At 46.3% G+C, this 24,756-nt stretch overlaps 1 protein-coding gene across 17 annotated transcripts in view; it reads left to right on the top strand.

Annotated features, from left to right (window-relative positions):
• Positions 1-24,756, top strand: part of LOC138248918 (zinc finger protein ZFP2-like) — a 226,632-nt gene that overhangs the window by 19,407 nt on the left and 182,469 nt on the right. For 7 of the 17 annotated variants that reach the window (XM_069202917.1, XM_069202918.1, XM_069202919.1 and 4 more), the window contains one exon: positions 13,886-13,983. The exons of the other annotated variants lie outside the window; for them this stretch is intronic. In XM_069202917.1, the coding sequence (XP_069059018.1) occupies positions 13,935-13,983 (49 nt within the window). In that variant the 5' untranslated portion in view covers positions 13,886-13,934. The remainder of the gene's footprint in view (positions 1-13,885; positions 13,984-24,756) is intronic. 17 annotated transcript variants of the gene reach the window in all.

The following is a 24,756-nucleotide window of genomic DNA, read 5'->3' as shown; positions in this document are numbered from 1 at the left end:
CCTTAGACATTGTAAGTGCAGGGTAGCCATAAGAGTATATGGTCTGGGAGTCTGTCAAACACGAACTCCACAGCACCATAATGGCTACACTGAAAACTGGGAAGTTTGGTATCAAACTTCTCAGCACAATAAATGCACACTGATGCCAGTGTACATTTTATTGTAAAATACACCACAGAGGGCACCTTAGAGGTGCCCCCTGAAACTTAACCGACTATCTGTGTAGGCTGACTAGTTCTAGCAGCCTGCCACAAACCGAGACATGTTGCTGGCCCCATGGGGAGAGTGCCTTTGTCACTCTGAGGCCAGTAACAAAGCCTGCACTGGGTGGAGATGCTAACACCTCTCCCAGGCAGGAATTGTCACACCTGGCGGTGAGCCTCAAAGGCTCACCTCCTTTGTGCCAACCCAGCAGGACACTCCAGCTAGTGGAGTTGCCCGCCCCCTCCGGCCAGGCCCCACTTTTGGCGGCAAGGCCGGAGAAAATAATGAGAATAACAAGGAGGAGTCACTGGCCAGTCAGGACAGCCCCTAAGGTGTCCTGAGCTGAGGTGACTCTAACTTTTAGAAATCCTCCATCTTGCAGATGGAGGATTCCCCCAATAGGGTTAGGATTGTGACCCCCTCCCCTTGGGAGGAGGCACAAAGAGGGTGTACCCACCCTCAGGGCTAGTAGCCATTGGCTACTAACCCCCCAGACCTAAACACGCCCTTAAATTTAGTATTTAAGGGCTACCCTGAACCCTAGAAAAGCAGATTCCTGCAACAAGAAGAAGGACTGCCCAGCTGAAAACCCCTGCAGCGGAAGACCAGAAGACGACAACTGCCTTGGCTCCAGAAACTCACCGGCCTGTCTCCTGCCTTCCAAAGATCCTGCTCCAGCGACGCCTTCCGAAGGGACCAGCGACCTCGACATCCTCTGAGGACTGCCCCTGCTTCGAAAAGACAAGAAACTCCCGAGGACAGCGGACCTGCTCCAAGAAAAGCTGCAACTTTGTTTCCAGCAGCTTTAAAGAACCCTGCAAGCTCCCCGCAAGAAGCGTGAGACTTGCAACACTGCACCCGGCGACCCCGACTCGGCTGGTGGAGACCCGACACCTCAGGAGGGACCCCAGGACTACTCTGATACTGTGAGTACCAAAACCTGTCCCCCCTGAGCACCCACAGCGCCGCCTGCAGAGGGAATCCCGAGGCTTCCCCTGACCGCGACTCTTTGAACCTAAAGTCCCGACGCCTGGGAGAGACCCTGCACCCGCAGCCCCCAGGACCTGAAGGACCGGACTTTCACTGGAGAAGTGACCCCCAGGAGTCCCTCTCCCTTGCCCAAGTGGAGGTTTCCCCGAGGAACCCCCCCCTTGCCTGCCTGCAGCGCTAAAGAGATCCCGAGATCTCTCATAGACTAACATTGCGAACCCGACGCTTGTTTCTACACTGCACCCGGCCGCCCCCGCGCCGCTGAGGGTGAAATTTCTGTGTGGACCTGTGTCTCCCCCGGTGCCCTACAAAACCCCCCTGGTCTGCCCTCCGAAGACGCGGGTACTTACCTGCAAGCAGACCGGAACCGGGGCACCCCCTTCTCTCCATTCTAGCCTATGTGTTTTGGGCACCACTTTGAACTCTGCACCTGACCGGCCCTGAGCTGCTGGTGTGGTGACTTTGGGGTTGCTCTGAACCCCCAACGGTGGGCTACCTTGGACCAAGAACTGAACCCTGTAAGTGTCTTACTTACCTGGTAAAACTAACAAATACTTACCTCCCCTAGGAACTGTGAAAATTGCACTAAGTGTCCACTTTTAAAACAGCTATTTGTCAATAACTTGAAAAGTATACATGCAATTTTGATGATTTGAAGTTCCTAAAGTACTTACCTGCAATACCTTTCGAATGAGCTATTACATGTAGAATTTGAACCTGTGGTTCTTAAAATAAACTAAGGAAAGATATTTTTCTATATAAAAACCTATTGGCTGGATTTGTCTCTGAGTGTGTGTACCTCATTTATTGTCTATGTGTATGTACAACAAATGCTTAACACTACTCCTTGGATAAGCCTACTGCTCGACCACACTACCACAAAATAGAGCATTAGTATTATCTATTTTTACCACTATTTTACCTCTAAGGGGAACCCTTGGACTCTGTGCATGCTATTCCTTACTTTGAAATAGCACATACAGAGCCAACTTCCTACAGTCATCCTGTAAGGGGACCACTTGCCCTTGTTAAAGAAGGCTGGGAGAGACCTCTCCATGAGCCTAAACAGGACATAGTGGACTATGTACTTGGCCTTCGCTCTAGAATGGCAGAGTACATGGAAAAGGCAACCAAAAACCTTGAGGCCAGCCAACAGCTCCAGAAGTTTTGGTATGACCAAAAGGCTGCACTGGTTGAGTTCCAACCAGGGCAGAAAGTCTGGGTTCTGGAGCCTGTGGCTCCCAGGGCACTCCAGGACAAATGGAGTGGCCCTTACCCAGTACTAGAGAGGAAGAGCCAGGTCACCTACTTGGTGGACCTGGGCACAAGCAGGAGCCCCAAGAGGGTGATCCATGTAAACCACCTTAAGCTCTTCCACGACAGGGCTGATGTCAATCTGTTGATGGTAACAGATGAGGATCAGGAGGCAGAGAGTGAACCTCTCCCTGATCTTCTGTCATCAGACCCAAAAGATGGTACAGTAGATGGAGTGATCTACTCAGACACCCTCTCTGGCCAACAGCAAGCTGATTGTAGGAGAGTCCTACAACAGTTTCCTGAACTCTTCTCCTTAACCCCTGGTCAGACACACCTGTGTACCCATGATGTGGACACAGGGGACAGCATGCCTGTCAAGAACAAAATCTTTAGACAGTCTGACCATGTTAAGGAAAGCATCAAGGTGGAAGTCCACAAGATGCTGGAATTGGGAGTAATTGAGCGCTCTGACAGCCCCTGCGCTAGCCCAGTGGTCTTAGTCCCCAAACCTCACACCAAAGATGGAAAGAAGGAGATGAGGTTTTGTGTGGACTACAGAGGGCTCAATTCTGTCACCAAGACAGATGCCCATCCAATTCCAAGAGCTGATGAGCTCATTGATAAATTAGGTGCTGCCAAATTTCTAAGTACCTTTGACTTGACAGCAGGGTACTGGCAAATAAAAATGGCACCTGGAGCAAAAGAAAAGACAGCATTCTCCACACCTGATGGGCATTATCAGTTTACTGTTATGCCCTTTGGTTTAAAGAATGCCCCTGCCACCTTCCAAAGGTTGGTGAATCAAGTCCTTGCTGGCTTGGAGTCCTTTAGCACAGCTTATCTTGATGATATTGCTGTCTTTAGCTCCACCTGGCAGGATCACCTGGTCCACCTGAAGAAGGTTTTGAAGGCTCTGCAATCTGCAGGCCTCTCTATCAAGGCATCCAAATGCCAGATAGGGCAGGGAACTGTGGTTTACTTGGGCCACCTGGTAGGTGGAGGCCAAGTTCAGCCACTCCAACCCAAGATCCAGACTATTCTGGACTGGGTAGCTCCAAAAACCCAGACTCAAGTCAGGGCATTCCTTGGCTTGACTGGGTATTACAGGAGGTTTGTGAAGGGATATGGATCCATTGTGACAGCCCTCACTGAACTCACCTCCAAGAAAATGCCCAAGAAAGTAAACTGGACTGTGGAATGCCAACAGGCCTTTGACACCCTGAAACAGGCAATGTGCTCAGCACCAGTTCTCAAAGCTCCAGATTATTCTAAGCAGTTCATTGTGCAGACTGATGCCTCTGAACATGGGATAGGGGCAGTTTTGTCCCAAACAAATGATGATGGCCTTGACCAGCCTGTGGCTTTCATTAGCAGGAGGTTACTCCCCAGGGAGCAGCGTTGGAGTGCCATTGAGAGGGAGGCCTTTGCTGTGGTTTGGTCCCTGAAGAAGCTGAGACCATACCTCTTTGGGACTCACTTCCTAGTTCAAACTGACCACAGACCTCTCAAATGGCTGATGCAAATGAAAGGTGAAAATCCTAAACTGTTGAGGTGGTCCATCTCCCTACAGGGAATGGACTTTATAGTGGAACACAGACCTGGGACTGCCCATGCCAATGCAGATGGCCTTTCCAGGTTCTTCCACTTAGAAAATGAAGACTCTCTTGGGAAAGGTTAGTCTCATCCTCTTTCGTTTGGGGGGGGGGTTGTGTAAGGAAATGCCTCCTTGGCATGGTTGCCCCCTGACTTTTTGCCTTTGCTGATGCTATGTTTACAATTGAAAGTGTGCTGAGGCCTGCTAACCAGGCCCCAGCACCAGTGTTCTTTCCCTAACCTGTACTTTTGTATCCACAATTGGCAGACCCTGGCATCCAGATAAGTCCCTTGTAACTGGTACTTCTAGTACCAAGGGCCCTGATGCCAAGGAAGGTCTCTAAGGGCTGCAGCATGTCTTATGCCACCCTGGAGACCTCTCACTCAGCACAGACACACTGCTTGCCAGCTTGTGTGTGCTAGTGAGGACAAAACGAGTAAGTCGACATGGCACTCCCCTCAGGGTGCCATGCCAGCCTCTCACTGCCTATGCAGTATAGGTAAGACACCCCTCTAGCAGGCCTTACAGCCCTAAGGCAGGGTGCACTATACCATAGGTGAGGGTACCAGTGCATGAGCATGGTACCCCTACAGTGTCTAAACAAAACCTTAGACATTGTAAGTGCAGGGTAGCCATAAGAGTATATGGTCTGGGAGTTTGTCAAACACGAACTCCACAGCACCATAATGGCTACACTGAAAACTGGGAAGTTTGGTATCAAACTTCTCAGCACAATAAATGCACACTGATGCCAGTGTGCATTTTATTGTAAAATACACCACAGAGGGCACCTTAGAGGTGCCCCCTGAAACTTAACCGACTATCTGTGTAGGCTGACTAGTTTTAGCAGCCTGCCACAAACCGAGACATGTTGCTGGCCCCATGGGGAGAGTGCCTTTGTCACTCTGAGGCCAGTAACAAAGCCTGCACTGGGTGGAGATGCTAACACCTCTCCCAGGCAGGAATTGTCACACCTGGCGGTGAGCCTCAAAGGCTCACCTCCTTTGTGCCAACCCAGCAGGACACTCCAGCTAGTGGAGTTGCCCGCCCCCTCCGACCAGGCCCCACTTTTGGCGGCAAGGCCGGAGAAAATAATGAGAAAAACAAGGAGGAGTCACTGGCCAGTCAGGACAGCCCCTAAGGTGTCCTGAGCTGAGGTGACTCTGACTTTTAGAAATCCTCCATCTTGCAGATGGAGGATTCCCCCAATAGGGTTAGGATTGTGACCCCCTCCCCTTGGGAGGAGGCACAAAGAGGGTGTACCCACCCTCAGGGCTAGTAGCCATTGGCTACTAACCCCCCAGACCTAAACACGCCCTTAAATTTAGTATTTAAGGGCTCCCCTGAACCCTAGAAAATTAGATTCCTGCAACTACAAGAAGAAGGACTGCCTAGCTGAAAACCCCTGCAGAGGAAGACCAGAAGACGACAACTGCCTTGGCTCCAGAAACTCACCGGCCTTTCTCCTGCCTTCCAAAGATCCTGCTCCAGCGACGCCTTCCAAAGGGACCAGCGACCTCGACATCCTCTGAGGACTGCCCCTGCTTCGAAAAGACAAGAAACTCCCGAGGACAGCGGACCTGCTCCAAGAAAAGCTGCAACTTTGTTTCCAGCAGCTTTAAAGATCCCTGCAAGCTCCCCGCAAGAAGCGTGAGACTTGCAACACTGCACCCGGCGACTCCGACTCGGCTGGTGGCGATCCAACACCTCAGGAGGGACCCCAGGACTACTCTAAGACTGTGAGTACAAAAACCTGTCCCCCCTGAGCCCCCACAGCGCCGCCTGCAGAGGGAATCCCGAGGCTTCCCCTGACCGCGACTCTTTGAATCCTAAGTCCCGACACCTGGGAGAGACCCTGCACCCGCAGCCCCCAGGACCTGAAGGACCGGACTTTCACTGGAGGAGTGACCCCCAGGAGTCCCTCTCCCTTGACCAAGTGGAGGTTTCCCCGAGGAACCCCCCCCTTGCCTGCCTGCAGCGCTGAAGAGATCCCTAGATCTCCCATTGACTTCCATTACAAACCCGACGCTTGTTTCTACACTGCACCCGGCCGCCCCCGCGCTGCTGAGGGTGAAATTTCTGTGTGGACTTGTGTCCCCCCCGGTGCCCTACAAAACCCCCCTGGTCTGCCCTCCGAAGACGCGGGTACTTACCTGCAAGCAGACCGGAACCGGGGCACCCCCTTCTCTCCATTCTAGCCTATGTGTTTTGGGCACCACTTTGAACTCTGCACCTGACCGGCCCTGAGCTACTGGTGTGGTGACTTTGGGGTTGCTCTGAACCCCCAACGGTGGGCTACCTTGGACCAAGAACTGAACCCTGTAAGTGTCTTACTTACCTGGTAAAACTAACCAAAACTTACCTCCCCTAGGAACTGTGAAAATTGCACTAAGTGTCCACTTTTAAAACAGCTATTTGTCAATAACTTGAAAAGTATACATGCAATTTTTATGACTTAGAGTTCCTAAAGTACTTACCTGCAATACCTTTCAAATGAGCTATTACATGTAGAATTTGAACCTGTGGTTCTTAAAATAAACTAAGAAAAGATATTTTTCTATATAAAAACCTATTGGCTGGATTTGTCTCTGAGTGTGTGTACCTCATTTATTGTCTATGTGTATGTACAACAAATGCTTAACACTACTCCTTGGATAAGCCTACTGCTCGACCACACTACCACAAAATAGAGCATTAGTATTATCTATTTTTACCACTATTTTACCTCTAAGGGGAACCCTTGGACTCTGTGCATGCTATTCCTTACTTTGAAATAGCACATACAGAGCCAACTTCCTACACCCTTAAATACTAAATTTAAGGGCGTGTTTAGGTCTGGGGGGTTAGTAGCCAATGGCTACTAGCCCTGAGGGTGGGTACACCCTCTTTGTGCCTCCTCCCAAGGGGAGGGGGTCACAATCCTAACCCTATTGGGGGAATCCTCCATCTGCAAGATGGAGGATTTCTAAAAGTTAGAGTCACTTCAGCTCAGGACACCTTAGGGGCTGTCCTGACTGGCCAGTGACTCCTCCTTGTTGTTTTCTTTGTTCCCTCCAGCCTTGCCGCCAAAAGTGGGGCCGTGGCCGGAGGGGGCGGGCAACTCCACTAAGCTGGAGTGCCCTGCTGGGCTGTGACAAAGGGGTGAGCCTTTGAGGCTCACCGCCAGGTGTCACAGCTCCTGCCTGGGGGAGGTGTTCGCATCTCCACCCAGTGCAGGCTTTGTTACTGGCCTCAGAGTGACAAAGGCACTCTCCCCATGGGGCCAGCAACATGTCTCTAGTGTGGCAGGCTGCTGGAACCAGTCAGCCTACACAGATAGTCGGTTAAGTTTCAGGGGGCACCTCTAAGGTGCCCTCTGTGGTGTATTTTACAATAAAATGTACACTGGCATCAGTGTCCATTTATTGTGCTGAGAAGTTTGATACCAAACTTCCCAGTTTTCAGTGTAGCCATTATGGTGCTGTGGAGTTCGTGTTTGACAGACTCCCAGACCATATACTCTTATGGCTACCCTGCACTTACAATGTCTAAGGTTTTGTTTAGACACTGTAGGGGTACCATGCTCATGCACTGGTACCCTCACCTATGGTATAGTGCACCCTGCCTTAGGGCTGTGAGGCCTGCTAGAGGGGTGTCTTACCTATACTGCATAGGCAGTGAGAGGCTGGCATGGCACCCTGAGGGGAGTGCCATGTCGACTTACTCGTTTTGTCCTCACTAGCACACACAAGCTGGCAAGCAGTGTGTCTGTGCTGAGTGAGAGGTCTCCAGGGTGGCATAAGACATGCTGCAGCCCTTAGAGACCTTCCTTGGCATCAGGGCCCTGGGTACTCGAAGTACCAGTTACAAGGGACTTATCTGGATGCCAGGGTCTGCCAATTGTGGATACAAAAGTACAGGTTAGGGAAAGAACACTGGTGCTGGGGCCTGGTTAGCAGGCCACAGCACACTTTCAATTGTAAACATAGCATCAGCAAAGGCAAAAAGTCAGGGGGCAACCATGCCAAGGAGGCATTTCCTTACACAGAGCATCATGATCCTCGTGGTGAGAGCCAGAGAGGGGCGTCGCAGTGTCCGTTCCAGAGTCATTGGGCCGTTGAAGTCACACATTTTGCAGATCAAACTCCGGGCTGATGAAGTCAGGAGCGGTGGCGTGGATGGCGTCGGGGCTGTGGTGCGAAGCAGGACATTTCAATGTTCTGTGCCCACAGGCCACGGTGCAGACAGCGGCTCGGTGACTGCATCCAGCGGCGTCGGTGAGACCAGGGCTGCAGTGTGACGTGCGGTGTCCACAGGTCACGGTGCAGGCAGCGTTGTTGCTGCTGAAGCGCTTTCGTGGTAGGCCCAAGCCAGCGGTGCAGGACGGTGCTTCGTGACCCTCATGAGCGGTGGCCACGGTGCAGGCACGATGCCTGGTGACGACACGGAAGTACATGATACCAGCATCGGCAGACCTGGGGCTGCAGTGCTTTATGCAACGGTGCCTCATGTACCTCACGAGCGGTGTCCACAAGCCACGGTGCAGGCAGCAGCACCGGTGTCAGCAGGAGCGGTGTCCTCTGGGATGCCCAGGCTGCGGTGTGAGCAGGTGATGCTGGAATGCGGGGCCCACAGGTTGTGGTGCGAGCAGCGGCTCAGTGAAGTTGTCGGATGACGGCATCGGTGAGACGAGGGTAGCTGAGCAATGCTGCTCCGTGCGGCGTCGGCAGGTCACAGTGCAGGCCAGCAGTGTCATTGGCGGCGTCACAGTGGTTTTCCCCTCTTGAAGAGCACAAAACACACAGTTCACAGTGCTGGATATCAAGGAAACAGAAGTCTTTGGTGTCCCTGAGACTTCCAACAGGAGGCAAGCTCCTCTCCAAGCCCTTGGAGAACTTTCTCAAGCAGGACACTCAGCAAAGTTCATGCTTTGCACTCTTTTCAGGCAGAATGAGCAACTGCAGGCCAGTCCAGCAAAGTAACACATCAAAGGGACAGTACTCCTCCTTCAGCTCTTCTCCTGGGCAGAGGTTCCTCTTGATTCCAGAAAGATTCTAAAAGTCTGGGGTTTTGGGTCCAATACTTATGCTGCTTTCTGCCTTTGAAGTTGTCAAACTTCTAAGCAAAGTCTCAAGTGTTTGCAAGATCCTTCCTTGGCCAGGCCAGGCTCCAGACACACACCAAGGGGTGCATTGTATGAGGGCAGGCACAGTCCTTTCAGGTGTGAGTGACCACTCCTCCCCTCCCTTCCAGCACAGATGGCTCATCAGGATATGCATGCTACGCCCTAGCCTGCGTTGTCAGTGTCTAGAGAAGAAGCCCAACTGTTACACTGACCCAGACGGGCAATCCACAAACAGGCAGAGTCACAGAATGGATTAAGCAAAAAAAATGCCTACTTTCTAAAAGTGGCATTTTCAAACTAACAATCTAAAAACCAACTTCACTAAAAGATGCATTTTTAAATTGTGAGTTCAGAGAACCTAAACTCCACATTTTATCTACTCTCAACGGGAATCTGCGCTTTAAGGGTATTTAAAAGCAGCCCCCATGTTAACTTATGAGAGAGATAGGCATTGTAACAGTGAAAAACAAATTTGGCAGTATTTCACTCTTAGGACATGTGAAACACACCAGTACATGTCCTTCCTTTTAAATACACTATACCCTGCCCATGGGGCTACCTTAGAGATGCCATACATGTATAAAAAGGGAAGGTTTAGGCCTAGGGAGTGGGTTGACTTGCCAAGTCGAATTGGCAGTTTAAAACTGCACACACAGACACTGCAGTGGCAGGTCTGAGCCATTTTCCCCGGGCTACTTATGTGGGTGGCACAACCAGTGCTGCAGGTCCACTAGTAGCATTCTATTTACAGGCCCTAGGCACCTCTAGTGCACTTTACTAGGGACTTACCAGTAAATGTAATATGCCAATCATAGATAAACCAATCACCAGTACAATTTCTATAGGGAGCCCTTGCGCTTTACCACTGATTATCAGTGATAAAGTACGCAGAGACAATAAACCAGCAAAAACAGATCTGAAAAAATAGGAGGAAGAAGGCAAAATGTTTGGGGATAACTCTGTGAAAAGGGCCATTTCTAACAGTTATTATTTTGGGGTCCTCACCAACTGAGTGTGTGGACCCAGAGATCTAGTGGTGAACGTTTTGAAGGTGGTCCCATTGTCCTATGACCACCACAGGCTTAGTAATGAGCAAACATGTTTGGTAAAAGAATGCCCTGCAAAGCATTATGGGATGACTGGGTGAAGTGAACATTATTATAATATGTCGACAATGCTCAGGACAGCCCTTAGAGGACACCACAGTAAAAATAGCATTTGTAAGAAACATGGTCATGTAACCATATAGGTAGCCCGTAGAGGGCATATCCACATGAAAACAGAATGGCAGAAACTAATGCAGTGCAACCATATAGTTAGCCCCTAGAAAGCGTAGTGTCTAGCATGCCTACTGCAATACTAAGGCCCTTAGCACACAGACTACTCCCAGCTGTAAAACAAAAGTTTCAGCCGTAAGAGAGCTCATTTTATTTTTTTATTTTTTGAAGCGTTTAGCAATTATAAGAGTTTTTGGGAAAGCTGTGGAGCTTGAAGGGGAGAGCCAAAATAAATTACTTTGATTAGGTAACAGTGTGAACAATTTGACAAGTGCCAATGTAGTTCACGCTGTTGGCGGCTGTTTGTGCTGTTGAACACTATGGCTGCCATGTAAGCACAGAGAGAAGAGATTTAAAAAAAATGGTCTCCAACGATGAAATACATCAGCAATTATCCATGTAACGGGGTCAGACTGCATGGTGTAACAAAACAAACCTTGAGGCGGGACAAGTGTAAAGCATTTACCAATGACATCAAGGGATTTTTGAAAGGCAAGCCAGCAAACGAGTGAAAGTGATGGAACTTGGGTGGGTGTGGTTAAAATCCCACAGATAGATAACAGGTTGGGAAGCGCTTGGGTGCTCGACCTAAAAATGTACCCTTTCTGGCCCAAGACCAGCTTCATGCCAGATTTTATTTATTTCCGTTCAGTGGTGTTGGCTGTAGCATGTTACAAAAATCCCTATGGAAATTACATAGACAAAATGCATTTTGGGACTCTTCCTTTTTTCTTGGCCACCGCTTGACAGATCATCCTGAAACTTTCCAGTAAGGAGCTGAGCAAAAAAAGAGCAGATTGGAAAGTTTTGTGTAGATCTGTCAAACTGGGCTAAAGTTACTAGCTAAGCAAAAAAACATTTCTTTTGGAATGGTGGTCCTTACTGTACCTACCCAGTGGTGACCCACTTTAGGCACTTGCCAGCATCTTGGTTTTAAAGGTACTAAATGACCTTTAGAAAGTTGTTTTTCAATCTCTCCCACTTGTGAACCCTACATCAGCTGATCTTTGTAGGCAGAAAAGCCAAAACACACAAATAAAACATTTTTGATGTAATTGTTGCACCATCATGCACACACAACTTTTCCAAGCCATACAGTTGGCTAAGCATTTCCCAACTCCGTGACATATCCAAGGATACTCGCACATTGCCCAATACAGTAAAACACACTCGGCACAACGGCGGACATCGTCTTCTGTACAACATATTTCTAACTCATCTAGTTGCTTTAACTTGTGTTGTGGCTTATTTCACTATATACGTATTTAAGCTACCAAGACTGTCATTTTCAAAATAACTGTTGCTTTCATCCCAGCAGGTTAACTCGTGGGTATGCCACGTTGCGGGTTGGGAAATCCCAGACTCTAATTCCCCTGACAGTGAATAAGATAAGCCCCTTTTTGTGGCAGAGCCACCAGATGAGGGTGGGACATGGCAGGTGGACTGTTTGTGAAGTAGAAGGCTGTTGAGGTAAAATCGGATCATATTTGTGGCAGTGCAAGTGACTTGAAGATTTTGGTGTAGAGAGCAAATACTGTCATGATTACAAGTTAGGATAACTCTATACAGAGATTTTGAGCAGATGGAATTTCCATTATTGGATGGAATCTCCGCCCAGAATTCCTACATTTGCAAGTTAAATCCCTCAGAATAAGGAATATCTATATGACTGGACCATAAGGGAAATGAGTATGTGGGCTCATTTGAGTGACCAGATGAAGGCATGGGTCACAAAGGGAAGGGCCTCTGGCAGGAGGGGACATTTTTATGTAGTGAGTCTGGTCAGGAGAATGTTCCACTGATAATTGTGCTGAGTGGAATTCCACCCAGGAAATCTGATGTGCTTGCATAACTTGTAATCCAAGCCTAAGGCATGTGCATGTTCAGCAACGAGAGTTGGGCCTTTGGCTACTTTCTTCAAGCTTAAGCCAACATTCATGGAAGTCTGCTGCCAGCTTGATTTTTGTATCTGTCTACTGACCAGCTATTTAAGTACAACCTCTGAATTGGTTGCGGGAATAAGTGTAGATCTAGGGATCTGTCCAGAAAAATGTCATTCTATTACAGCAGGTGCATCGCTTCCGTGGTGAGGGAGCTAGTTACATTGAAAGTACCAATAAACACCCAAACATTGAATAGTTCTGTAGAGTTAATATCTAATGGCTTCTCCACACACTTTCCTGGATATTATATTTCTGTGTATCATTGTGATAGTTTAAGTAGTTTCTGAAAATCGATTTGTTGACTATGAAAATAGAACCCGCAACTGAACGAGTTTCATTTAGCCCAAGCATCTAGTGTGTGGTTTAAAGTTTCCAGGTTTTGATGAGGTGGTTGGTGTTGATGGAATATGTTTTTGACTCAGTGGTGATCCGTGAGACTAAGCTTCTAGATGCTATTGCTTATAAGTAGAGGGGAGAATTCAGTCTCTACATTGGGATGAGGTCTGGCACGTCAGGACCTTTTATTGCTGACTGTGCTTGGTATGGAATTTAGTGGTGGATTCAGAGAAAGTGTCCTTTGAAAATGGTGAGATGCAGAGTGTAATCAGACACTAGTCCGTTAGAGATGGGCCTGTGTTGAGAGAGAGAATGGACGGGTTCAGTGGAAACCATTGCCTACTACTAGATGGCAGTTGAATTTTCACTAAGTTCTCCTTGACTATCTAAGACATGGTACATAGCCAGTTTTGGACTTGGTATCGGCATGCTAATTCGTGTGTTCTCCTTGCAGTGTAAAAGATATCCTTTATTTCATCCTTTGGGCTGAATTATTAGAGTTCTGTTGGTTAAACTGACATTGCTGCAAAAGAGAGTTTATTGTTGAGCTGCAACACACATTTTCCTATTTAATCAGAGTCCAACAGACACCACCATGATAGCGGCTATTTATGTGGCTCTCTATTTCAGTAAACATCCACTCTGTTATTCCACCAGATGAGAGTATTACTAGCTAAAGATTTTTCAGTGGAAGTGGGAAGAGATGGGCTCTCAAAGAAGAGTAGTGGCCAGGCCTTGTGGCCCAGATGTGGCACAAGGTTCTTTATATTATAAATATAATCTAGAAGTCGTGCGCTTAGATGTTATTTATATAAGGTTAACAATCATCTGATTGTCAATTGTACAAGGTTTGTAAGGGGAGAGACCTTGCAGAGCACCTTCCGGTGTAAATAAGGTTTGACTTGATTAAGATTACGTATATTTTGCAAAGGTGAGCACCAGTTCTCCATTTACTACCCCATCCTAGTCTAAATACTTGAATTTCTTGTAGGCCTCTTGGCATATTGTGTCCTGCGTTGGCTTTATGGTGACCTTCTGACACAATGATGTCTCTGGCATATTGTCGTTCTTGGCATTATGGTACCCTTGACCCAAGCATAACCAACACACATCAGTGTGTAAAACATAAAATGACCTAGATCTCTAGATCACTTAAAACGTCACATTTATGTTTTACCAGATCCTCTGACATTTTTCGACGAGTAAAAGAAAAGGAAGAACTGTGACCCATGGACAATAGCGCCTCTGCCCGAAGACTCGGCGGTGACCATGCCCCAAGTGAGTGCGAAGGGTATCAGGCTTTTGGTTGCATTTACGCTTTGGAATACCACATACCAAAATATGACTGTCAGTAATCTGACTGGGTCTTCTCCTCACAGTCACAAATGTGTATTATTGCTTACTCGCTGATGCATCCCTATCCACGCATAAACCTGCACATTCAGATACGCACCTGCATTGATGAGCGTATGCACATGAGATGTGGCTGGACTGATCTCTTCTTTCTTCATATTATCAAATATGTCTTGATTTTCCAAATTAAAAATTAGGCAGAGGTTATTGGGAGATAGTTTGAGTGTGTGAAAGCATGTAAGATGGTGACGTGCTGAGTAAGGCTTCTGAATCGTTGCCAGGTGGCTCCCATAGACTTCCTTTACTTTCATGTGTTAGTACCTGCCTGGACAATAGACCAAGTATCTGTGTTCTTGCTCACCTTCATTCTTCATAAACATTATCTAGGAAGTTGTTTATCAGCATCACAGTGTTATTTCTGAGCCCTTAAAGGTCCAACTCCATCCATTTCAGTGGCCTGTATATGATAAAAATGTCAAACACAACAGCTTTGTTTGATATAGAGCCTTGCTCAAGCAGTTGGATAAACAAATGATCACAGGTTTTGGAAGGTAAGTGCTCTTTCAGTGGAAGCACACTGCTTTCGACAAATCAGAAGCTGTGCTTAGATGAACTGACATCTGGGCAGAGTCAGAGTCTCTCTGACGTACTCCTGAAAGCTCTTGTTCGTTGCATATTATCTGTAGATACGCATGTTCTGCATACTCCTGCCATCTTCTGTTGGGCTTGGACTTGTGCGACTTATTTTTCTTCAAAGACGTCTGTCCGTCGTAAGGGATAGTGATTTCTCATGACTAGTAGTGCTGATGGGCATTGGCTCCATTATTAGATTGTTTTCTTGCTTTCATTGGGTTCAGATGTGTTATTGAACAAGCTCTGGGTCCAAAAACTCACTGCATTTGTCTGCCGGGCTCTTTGGTATAGCCTCTCCCCTTGGTGTCTTAAAAACGTTCTAGGTTTGGTTATCTCTTGGTCTTGACACCCGCCCAGCTTCGGTAACTGGTCTGTACCTGACGCCATTCCTCGGGCCTTGACCCTCATCGGCTCCTTCTCACTTTAGTTGATTCTCGTTGACCATTACGACAAGAACTCCCTTCCAGATCTGCGTCACTCCAAGTATCCTGGTACCCACTAACACCAAGGCTTCAACCTGAGCCTGTCTCCCAAACATAACAAGACCACCTGTCCTGCCAGAAAATACTGCGCTAGCAAGGTGATGACAACCCGAACATCTTCTGGGACCAGGATGTCAAGGAACACTCAGACTGACCCACCTTTGGACAATCATCTGCAATTCAGTCCTGAACCCAGCTCCCAATCCAAGTCGGAGATAGAGTAACAACTGCATTCCGAGAGGCAGCAGGTATCTGATTATCCAAACTAAGTGCCACCTCCCAGTCTTATAATGCACAATGACACCATGCACAGGCTGAGCACTGCACCAGCGAGGGTGAGGCATTGAGCCCACAGGCCCTTTTGCTGTTCGTCGGTTCATCAGTACCTCCGTACCATGGTAAGCACCGCTAGGAAGCCTTGGAGCAGGTAGCATTCCCTTCACTGGTGCCAAAAAACGCGGCACAAACCTTGACCAGCACCGGCACCATCAGCTCTGTTGAGGGTGGCACTGTAATCGTCCATGGACGCATATGGCCCTGAAACTCAGCTCTGCTCTAAAAACCCTGCAGAGCCCTTTGCTGTTGTGGCATTTGATGCCGAAACTATCGTCTACAGCAGGCTGCTGCGACTTTGAGCAGCCAATACTTCAGCATCTCTAAGAAGAGCTCCAACCACGTCAAAAAAGACTAGTTTATCCATTGAGTCAGCACACATGTCTATAATCAATGATTGGGTATTTGCATCACAGAGGCACCAGGCATTCAAATGGATAAGGAGATGAAAGTAAGGAATCATGCTTTATAATGGGTGGGGGGGGGGGGACTTGAGAAAGGTTGCTCCACCCCCCCAAAAAAAGAAAATCCCCTCCTAAGCTACAAGACTGACAGTGGAATTATGGCATCAGTTACATAAGGAAATGGGTTGGAAGTATAGACGGACCCCACTATGGCTGGGCACTGGGCTGCCAGGTGTTGTGACGCTCAAGGGCTTTAGACGGTGGGATCACATAAGAATGAATGTACGAACGGATGTGTGGGATGCCAACGGAGTGGCACCATTCTCACACTTTCAGGCGGAGTATTCCTGGCACCCTTCACAAAAGTTTCGATATCTCCAATTGAGTCATGCTTGGAAAGCCATATGTCAGCAGAGGAGGGAACTCTGGAGTCCTCTACATTGGAGTATAGGTTACTAGATGCCCCTTTGACAGCAAAAAATTGCTTAGTGTACATATCGAACCCTCATGAGAAATAACCTAAAAGAATTAGACGTATTGAGGCATAAGTGGCAGGTGGATGTGAGAGGTGGAGAATGATGATTGGAGAGGGGCACTACAATCACCTAAACGGGTAGCGATTCAAAGCTGTATACAATTAAAAGTACTGTACAGAATTTGTTACTCCAGTATAAGTTTACATGCTACTGGGAAGATTTCTGACTGCTACTGCCTGTGGCAGTGTGGGTAATTGGGCACCCTATATCATACTCTCTGGAAAAGCCAGATTTTGGCATTCTTCTGGGAGAAGGTGCACCAGCGGCTGGAAGAGACTGCTGGAGTAAAGTTATAGAAATTGGCCCCAAGGGTTATATTAGAACTACGGACATCAGCAAATGCCACCTCATATTAACGCATGTTTATTAATCCATTCCTCTTGGCTAAGAGAGCGCGTAGATGGGGGTACAGCTGGAGCACCTAAGATGGTGGACTGGGAATAAAAAATGGATATATGCTGATTATGGGGAAAAGGGCGTATACAAAGGCAGAGGATGACCCTAAAAGTTTGCTAAAGTATGCCGAGGATGGACATGCAACTCGTGACCGTGGAACACTGGCAAATTGAGGGGGCGAGGTGGGTTGTAATGGGGGGGGGGGGGGGGGGCGGGGCAGGAAAGGTAAGATAGTATTGCACTGTGTGGGCCCCCCACCTCCTTCTTTCTTTCTTTTTATTTTTATTTTTTGCATGCTTGAGTTGAAAAATCAATAAAGTACTACACAAAAAAATACTATTTATCCACCCACTAACCGTGAAGATCTCGACCAAGTTGCCACCTAAGGTGTAGGAAACTCTTCCTAGGAAAAGGAAGTTAACCTTCGAGGAACAGCCTACTTTAGCACAGAGGCACTAGCCCGCCGCCAGCTCATCCTCCTGTACCACCATCTCTCCTCCACCTCTCCCTCCTTGTCCCCTGCCTCCATGTGCGGTGTCACTAGCGCCTGTGCCGAGAAGAGCACACGTTCACGGGAAACTCATTAAAAACTGTTCAACATTAGGGCAGGAATTCCTGCAACTGAATTCATCATCAGATCAACTCTTTTCATTTAGACAGTTACCCTTCTGTCATATTTATCATAATAATATATGATGCACCAGTACTCCAAAACAGGAAAAACATTTATTATAATTTACCATAAGCATTAGACGGAATGTTTTTCAAAGGACACTAGCACATAGTGCAACAAAGTGCTCCCCAAGTGAACAAACACCACAAAACTTTACTGTCACTAAATATTAATTGATGTGATAATATTTAGCCATCCAGGCAGCCTCAATATAGTTTTATACAGATACGTCCATAGGGAAGTTCATCTAGGGAATTAAGGAAATAAAAGGTCTTATTGGTTGTCAACGGCGTTTCGACCCTTATAGAGAATGTAGGGTCTCATCAGGACAGAGAGTGACCTGAGGAAATGATATAATAAGGAGAATGAGTAAACAATAGAAGCTTAATATCAAGATAAAAATGACAAGGGGAAGAAATACGTACTGGTTGCAATAAGGCAGTTGTGTACGCACTGGCCAACTAAAATTTTGCTGCATCTCAGTCCTGTAAAATTCTGAAAGCACAATAAAGTATTTTTATTTGAAATCTAACAAATGTAAGGTGCTATATTATAAGGCACGGTGCTTACCTATTTAAAAAAAAAAACAACTCAATATTTGATGAGTTGAACTAAGGAATGTTATACATGCTCTTATAGGCCTGTAGTAAGGAAACCGTACTGGGTGAAAATCAAGTAAGCAATACAGAAGATAATGAGGATACACTTCTTCTGAAGTAGAGGTTAAATTACCTCTTGTAGTTCTCATGTAGTCCTAGTGCTCTTAAGGCGCTTCCAAAAATAAGGAGTGCCTGTGGCTCTCTAGTTGCCGGTCCTCCTGATCAGAGAGACAGCTGAAAGAGAGCATACCACTCTTCTGTCTTAAATTTGGGGCTGACAAGGCAGTTCAGCGTGGTCCCCTGGGGGTATATAATTATTTGAGAGGTAACAGGTGATAAAGGAAGAGCTCTGTGTCCGTGTTGTACAGAGCTCCCCCCCCCCCTTTTTTATATTTTTTTATTAAAAGAATATAGTACCCTCAATTGCAATTATTTTAAAAATAAATGATATGGAGATAAAAGCAAAAATGGTTGAATGTGAAAACTGAGGGGGAGAGGATCAAACCCTGAATCATGCAGACGTCAGGTCTGTGTGTGTGCCCTAGGCTATCTGTAAGGTAAGGTAAGCTTGGAAAAGGGGGGAGTATTTGGAAAAAGAAGCCATAGAATGTTAATTACGAAGAAATAATGCTGGAAACGACGGTGCTTTTTGTCTGTGCTGTGCACTTTAACGACAGTGCCATCCATTCTTGATATTTTTTGAAAATTGAATGACATAATAACAAGGAAAAGAAAAAATGAATATGAAAAAAACTATCACCTATGCCACTTATGCTTTCTTCTCCAGAGAGGTCACAACACATTCCTGTGACAGAAGGGAAAGAAAGCCCTTTGTATCCTGTAGACGCTTACGAGGATCCTTTCAATGCACAGCCTGTGGATGACCCACGACCCGTTGTACGACCTGACCAAGGGCATGGGTGCTGATAGAGCGTTCCGTACTAGTAATTTACCTATACTTTGGACGCTCTTTTGGCCGATGAATCTTTTGGCTAAGTGGGACCCTCTCCACCCTTAATCAGTCAATTTAATCAAACCAATAATCAATAACGAACATAAGCAATGCCCTGATCAACATAACATTTAACAATTAATCCGGAATACATTTTCGGCGAACCCTGACCTTTCAGTCAGGAATAACCACACCAGTTTATTCAAAGTTAGTGAATTTATTTCCCTATATTAACAAAGCTAGCACAATATAGATGTGTCTCAACACCAAATGATAAACATATATGAACATTAATAGCTGTCCGTAACGGCGAAACAGGTGCAATCTATGCAGCATTTGAATAACAAGGCATTCGATAATAGCAATGCAAATCACTAGAACTATAATCTGTAATGAGCTAATTGCATACATTTAGTCAGCATAACAAGGTCTCAAATTGCATCGTGCGACAAAGGAATCCTCAACTAACCTCAAATCAGCATCGGCATGTGGGACTTCATGCAAAACAATTTAGCAACATTAATTTAGAAAACTCCTAACTAGGGCTCTTATCAAAATCAGCAGTTGGTTACCTAAAAGAAACACAATGCAATTGTACAATTTCCTTTCATATTTACCAATTTCAATCAGCATTCAAGGAAGTCTTCGTCTCGCAGGTACCGTTTCTCGATCAGTATGGGACGGGGCAAAGGGACAGGGGTGGCCGGGGCAGTTGCCTCACGGCGGCAAGATAAACTACTACTTCATGCAAAGGGACAAATCAAAGTTAAAGTCTCTAGGGTAAGAATCATTTAAGTCTCTTTCTCTCGATTAGAAAAAGCATCAAAGTCTCTCAAAATGGCGTCGCAGCAAGGTGGGCCATAATAGCTGCAATGTCCAAATGTTCGTAATCGCTGGCAAAAATGGCTGCAATGGCTACCTTCTTCTCGTGCACCTGGTTTAAATAGACAACAGTTCAAATCCAGTAGGGTCTTCCATTGGAGGGTTCATAGGTTAGCTTCAAATTATCCAATCAAAAACAACAGTTCTCAAGCTTTTACTTAAGCATACATTATCCTTGGAGACGGGTACGCAAGTTGCAACATTTTATACCAATTAACTCATTTTCAGAGCTTCCATTGTCCGCACCTGCAGATTGACCTTGGAGTAAAGAGAAAAATGCCGGGCTGGCACGAAACCTTAAGATAAGCATGTGAACGATCTCAGTGGAAAAGTACAGCTTCAAGCAGAAATACACGTTTAATAGCACATTGGAAAAATACGAGCATCTAAACCGTGAGACCAGGCAACTAGGCCAAAGCCTGCACTAAAGTAATGCTAAGCTAAAACATTTCAAACAAGCAAATCATAGCACACGTTTACGATTATGTCGGATTAGTGCAATTCTAATACATCACGTTATATAAAGCACGCTTATAAATGTTGGCAAACTATTCTGAGGGCACATTTTGTCCCCGTACAATCTTTATTAGTTCGTTTAAAGTCACACATGATTATTTCACACTACGTTTATGCGTTAATAAATGTAAAACCTTCATTTCAGCTTCATCAGTGCCCTACCCTAAGGATTCTTGGCAGACCGTCGTTTAGAAGGCGGGGCCAAAAATCCCTGCTCCTGACCCACCTTCCACTTACCAGCGCCAGCAGTTGTTAACGTGGTTACTTCAGGGGCAGTTACAGTGGGAATCATACCAGTGGCAAAGGCAAAGGGGGTGTGGCCAAAGAGAGCCGACTGCCCTTGCAAAGCGGTGACTCGCACCGCGACGTTCAATTTGTGTGACACCTGGGGGGAGGGGTTGTTTCAGGGGTTTCTCCTCCATTGGGAAAAAATCACCTCCAACCAGTGGGTCGGTCCCATCATATGGCTAGGATATTGTATAGAGCTCACTGCATTCCCACCAAACGTACCACCTGGCACACATCTTACCCTACTTCCTTCAAGAGGAGTCACAAGTGCTTCTCCTCAAAGGAGTGATAAAACCTGTGCCACTACATCATTGTGGCAAAAAAGGGAATTCCCTGTACTTCCTCATACCCAATAATGAAGCAACACTCCACCGATTCTCGACCTCAGGCCTCTCAACACGTGCATCCTGTCGGAGCACTTCCATAAGGCCACCCTACAATATGTCATACCCGTGCTACAAGAAGGCAACTTCATGACCTCTTGCGATCTGATGGATGCTTAAGTCTACATACCTATTCATCCTGCTACCTGTGGTTTGTGATCAGCAATGTCAGTTCAAGCTGCTGCCCTTCGGGTTCACTAGGGCCCTCATAGTATTTACAAAATGTCTTGCTGTGATAGCCACTCTTCTCAGAAGGAGAACAACTGGCTGATCAAGGGTGCACACAAGCAGCAGGGTCTCTGCCAACTCATACCATAGGCCTTCTGCGCAATTTAGGTTTCACCATCAGTACAGTACAGTTTCACTTCCAACCTCTCCAGGTCCAGCGCTTCCTGGGTGCAGTTCTCAACACAGACACAGGGAATGCTTATCCTAGCCAAGCACTGGTTTGGTTCTTTCCAACTTGCACTGTCTTGTTCTCGGCAGCAAGGGTTGTCCGTATGCTGGATGTCAAGTGTGCCCTCCTATATCACATTGATAGAACAAAGTCATTTCGTAAAACCCAACAACTTTGTTGCTTTCTCGAAACCACACAAAGGTCGTACCCTAGCCCAAGATGGCATAGTCAGATGGTTTGTCAAATGTATTCAAACTTGCTAGCTAAGGCCAAAAGACAAGTGCCTGCACCACCCAGACCTCTCATCACTTCCAAGAAGGGGGGCTCTTTGGCATTCTTTGGCAACATCTCTGTAACTGACATATGTAAAGCAGCTTCTTGGTCCTCTCCACACGTTCCCCAAACACTACTGTGTGGACGTCTTTGCTCAACAACAGGCACAGTGGGGCCAAGCTGTGCTACAAACTTTATTATTATTATTATTATTATTATTATTATTATTCTTTTTTTTTTTTAGTCCTCAGCAACACCCGACTAGCCACCTCTTATGTAAGCACTGCTTTACAGTCTACGCAAAGCATGTGTCTCTACAGATACACAAACGGAGTACGTCACTTACTCTGTAAGCATCTGTTTGTGGCATTTAGTGCTTAGATTCACACCCACCCTCCCGCCTCCTTGGGAGCATCTGGTTGTTGAAGAGGTTCTCTTCTCTTTTGTGTGGTCATCTAGTCTCCTGTCTTCTTCGCCATCTTCATCCTCCTTTGCGTGTGTGTCTGGTGTGTTGTGGGATATGTGCAAAACTTTCAAATGTAATTCTAGCCTGGGACCGGTGATGTCATCAAACCATCACTTTAATCAACAGAAGCGACCTTTTTTTTTTTTTTTAAATCTTTTCCTTAGAGGTTTTGTTTAGTTTCAGTTGAACTAGATTGCAGGCCAGAACAACATGGTGTGGGGCATTAATATACTATATGAATCAATGTGTCAGTTTTGAGCGGATGTTACCAAAATGTAACCTAGGATTAGGATGTAGGTTGGCAAGACGAGGTCTTAGAAATTCAGAGCAGCTTCATTTCTGCATTTGTCATTGACATGCCATTTCATTCTAGGTCTTTCGTAAGGCTCCCTCTGAACAGGTTGACCCTGCTTGAAACAAATCATGCTCACTTCCTACAATTGCTGTGGTCTTCTCGGAGAGGTCATTCCCAGAACTGATCGGTCACATCAGTTTTTTTTTTTACATGGTTCTTTCACTTTCCACCAACCTGCAACTGTCCGAGAGAAGAGCATTACCTTTTTCTATAGAATACTTTCACCTTCCATCAGTGCACCCCCAATAGGAGAAGAGGGTATGCCTCTTAGGTACATAGTTCTTTCGCCTCATCCCCCCCCCCCCACCCCTATATATTAGGCGCTTGCATCTCCCACCAAGGTGCTCCTTTCTCCTCCGTGAGATGGGTGTTCACCATTGATACCAGGTAATAAATCAATCATGATCGAAGGTAAGGGAACCCATAGACTATAAACGTCACCCGGGGGATCCACTTTACACTGACAGAGAAATAAATAATTGTCTTAGTACAGTTAGGACGCGTGGAGTGTTGTGTGTGTGTGTGTTGTGTGTGTGTTTTTTTTTTTTTTTTTTTTTTTAAATTTTATATTGAAAAGAAACTCCTATCCACCTCTTTATGTTGAAAACATGTTTTTGAAGCATTGGGGGATGTAAAACACCCTGTAACTATCGCAGTTCCTTTTTCTTCTGTGGCACCCTCTGATTATTCAGGGATTACAGCAGGAGACACACAGGTGTGTGGGGGGAGGAGAGGCCAGGAGGCTGTGCACACCCTTAGCTGAAGAATTAATCCATCATATGCTAATGAGAGGGCAGGGGCAGGATGATGTCGAAGAGTTCAAGGCACTTCAGATATTGTGAAAGTGAAACTTGTGAGATCAGCACTATGTCCTCAGGAGAGAAGAGCTTTGTGTTCATCCTCCTTCATGATATTGGCTGAAATGCATGTATTTGTGTGCCCGAGTAGCCATGAGTCTAATGAAATCCAAGCAGAGATGGGTGAAAGGAGGAGAGACAACAGGTGCCCAGTGGTCCTGACTCTGCTCCCGACTGTAAAATAAAAGGTAAGCTCTTTATTGCCAATTAATAACGAGCATTTGCAATGGGTCTCACATTTGGTTGCGTTAACGCTATTGGCGTTGTATATACATAACTGGACATCTCTTGCCACATAAATTGGTCAACCCTGCCTCGTAATTTGGTGTTTTCCGGTCACATAATTCAAATGGCCCTGCATATAACCAAAGCATTTCCATTTACCTTCTTCCTCTATCTGCAGCAAAAAATCAAAATGTTGCCACTTAGCATCCTAATTTAAATCTGCCATCCTAATTCCTATAGAATACCACTTTCACCGCCCCACCATCAGAGTTGCTGGCTGGCTGGCTAACACAATTCCTCAAAGAAAGATGCAAGACAGCCACGGAGGTGTAACGAGAGAAATAAACTAGAGGGGTCACCCAAACACATCAGGAGTGTTCAGACAGTCACAGTGTAATAAGGATGTTAAGTTGGCCTGAATCATGGTCATAATTGCAATAAGGAGAGATTATTAAAACCTATACAATTATCGTATAAACCCAATAAAATAAACTTTTGGGATTAGACTGTAATGCCCAGAACAGCACTTAGAGGACACCAGAATGGAAATAGCATTTGTAAGAAACATTTTCATGTAATCGTATAGTTAGCCCCTAGAGAGCATAACAACACGAAAACAGAATGGCAGAAAGTAATGCAGTGTAACCATATATTTAGCCCGTAGAGGGCATAGCACGTTACACATTTTAGGGCTAGCAGGCCTACTGCAATGAAATTACAAACAAGGACTTTAAAACACAAACTACTCCTAGCTGCGAAAACAAACGTTTCAGCCATGAGAGCATGTAACCCCTCCCACCATTCAGTGTTTTTTTTTTTTTTTTTTTGTGGTAGGGGGCCCCCCAGTACCTAGTGTGGTGACCCAGAGATGATGTAGACAGAGCACATTGTGGTGAATATTTTGAAGGTGGCCCATTGTCCTAGGACCACCACAGGCTGAGTAATGCCTTGCAGAGCATTATCAGGAGAGTTGGGAAGGGTTTGTTTCATGCCTCCAGATATTGTAGTATATTGACTGTAATGCTAAGAACAGCCCCTAGTGAACACC

The sequence above is a fragment of the Pleurodeles waltl genome, chromosome 8, assembly GCF_031143425.1.
Source record: "Pleurodeles waltl isolate 20211129_DDA chromosome 8, aPleWal1.hap1.20221129, whole genome shotgun sequence".
In the NCBI taxonomy this organism is placed as follows: domain Eukaryota; kingdom Metazoa; phylum Chordata; class Amphibia; order Caudata; family Salamandridae; genus Pleurodeles; species Pleurodeles waltl.
The sequence above is the reverse complement of the archived record's forward strand: the minus strand, read 5'-3'. Positions and strand labels throughout refer to the sequence as shown.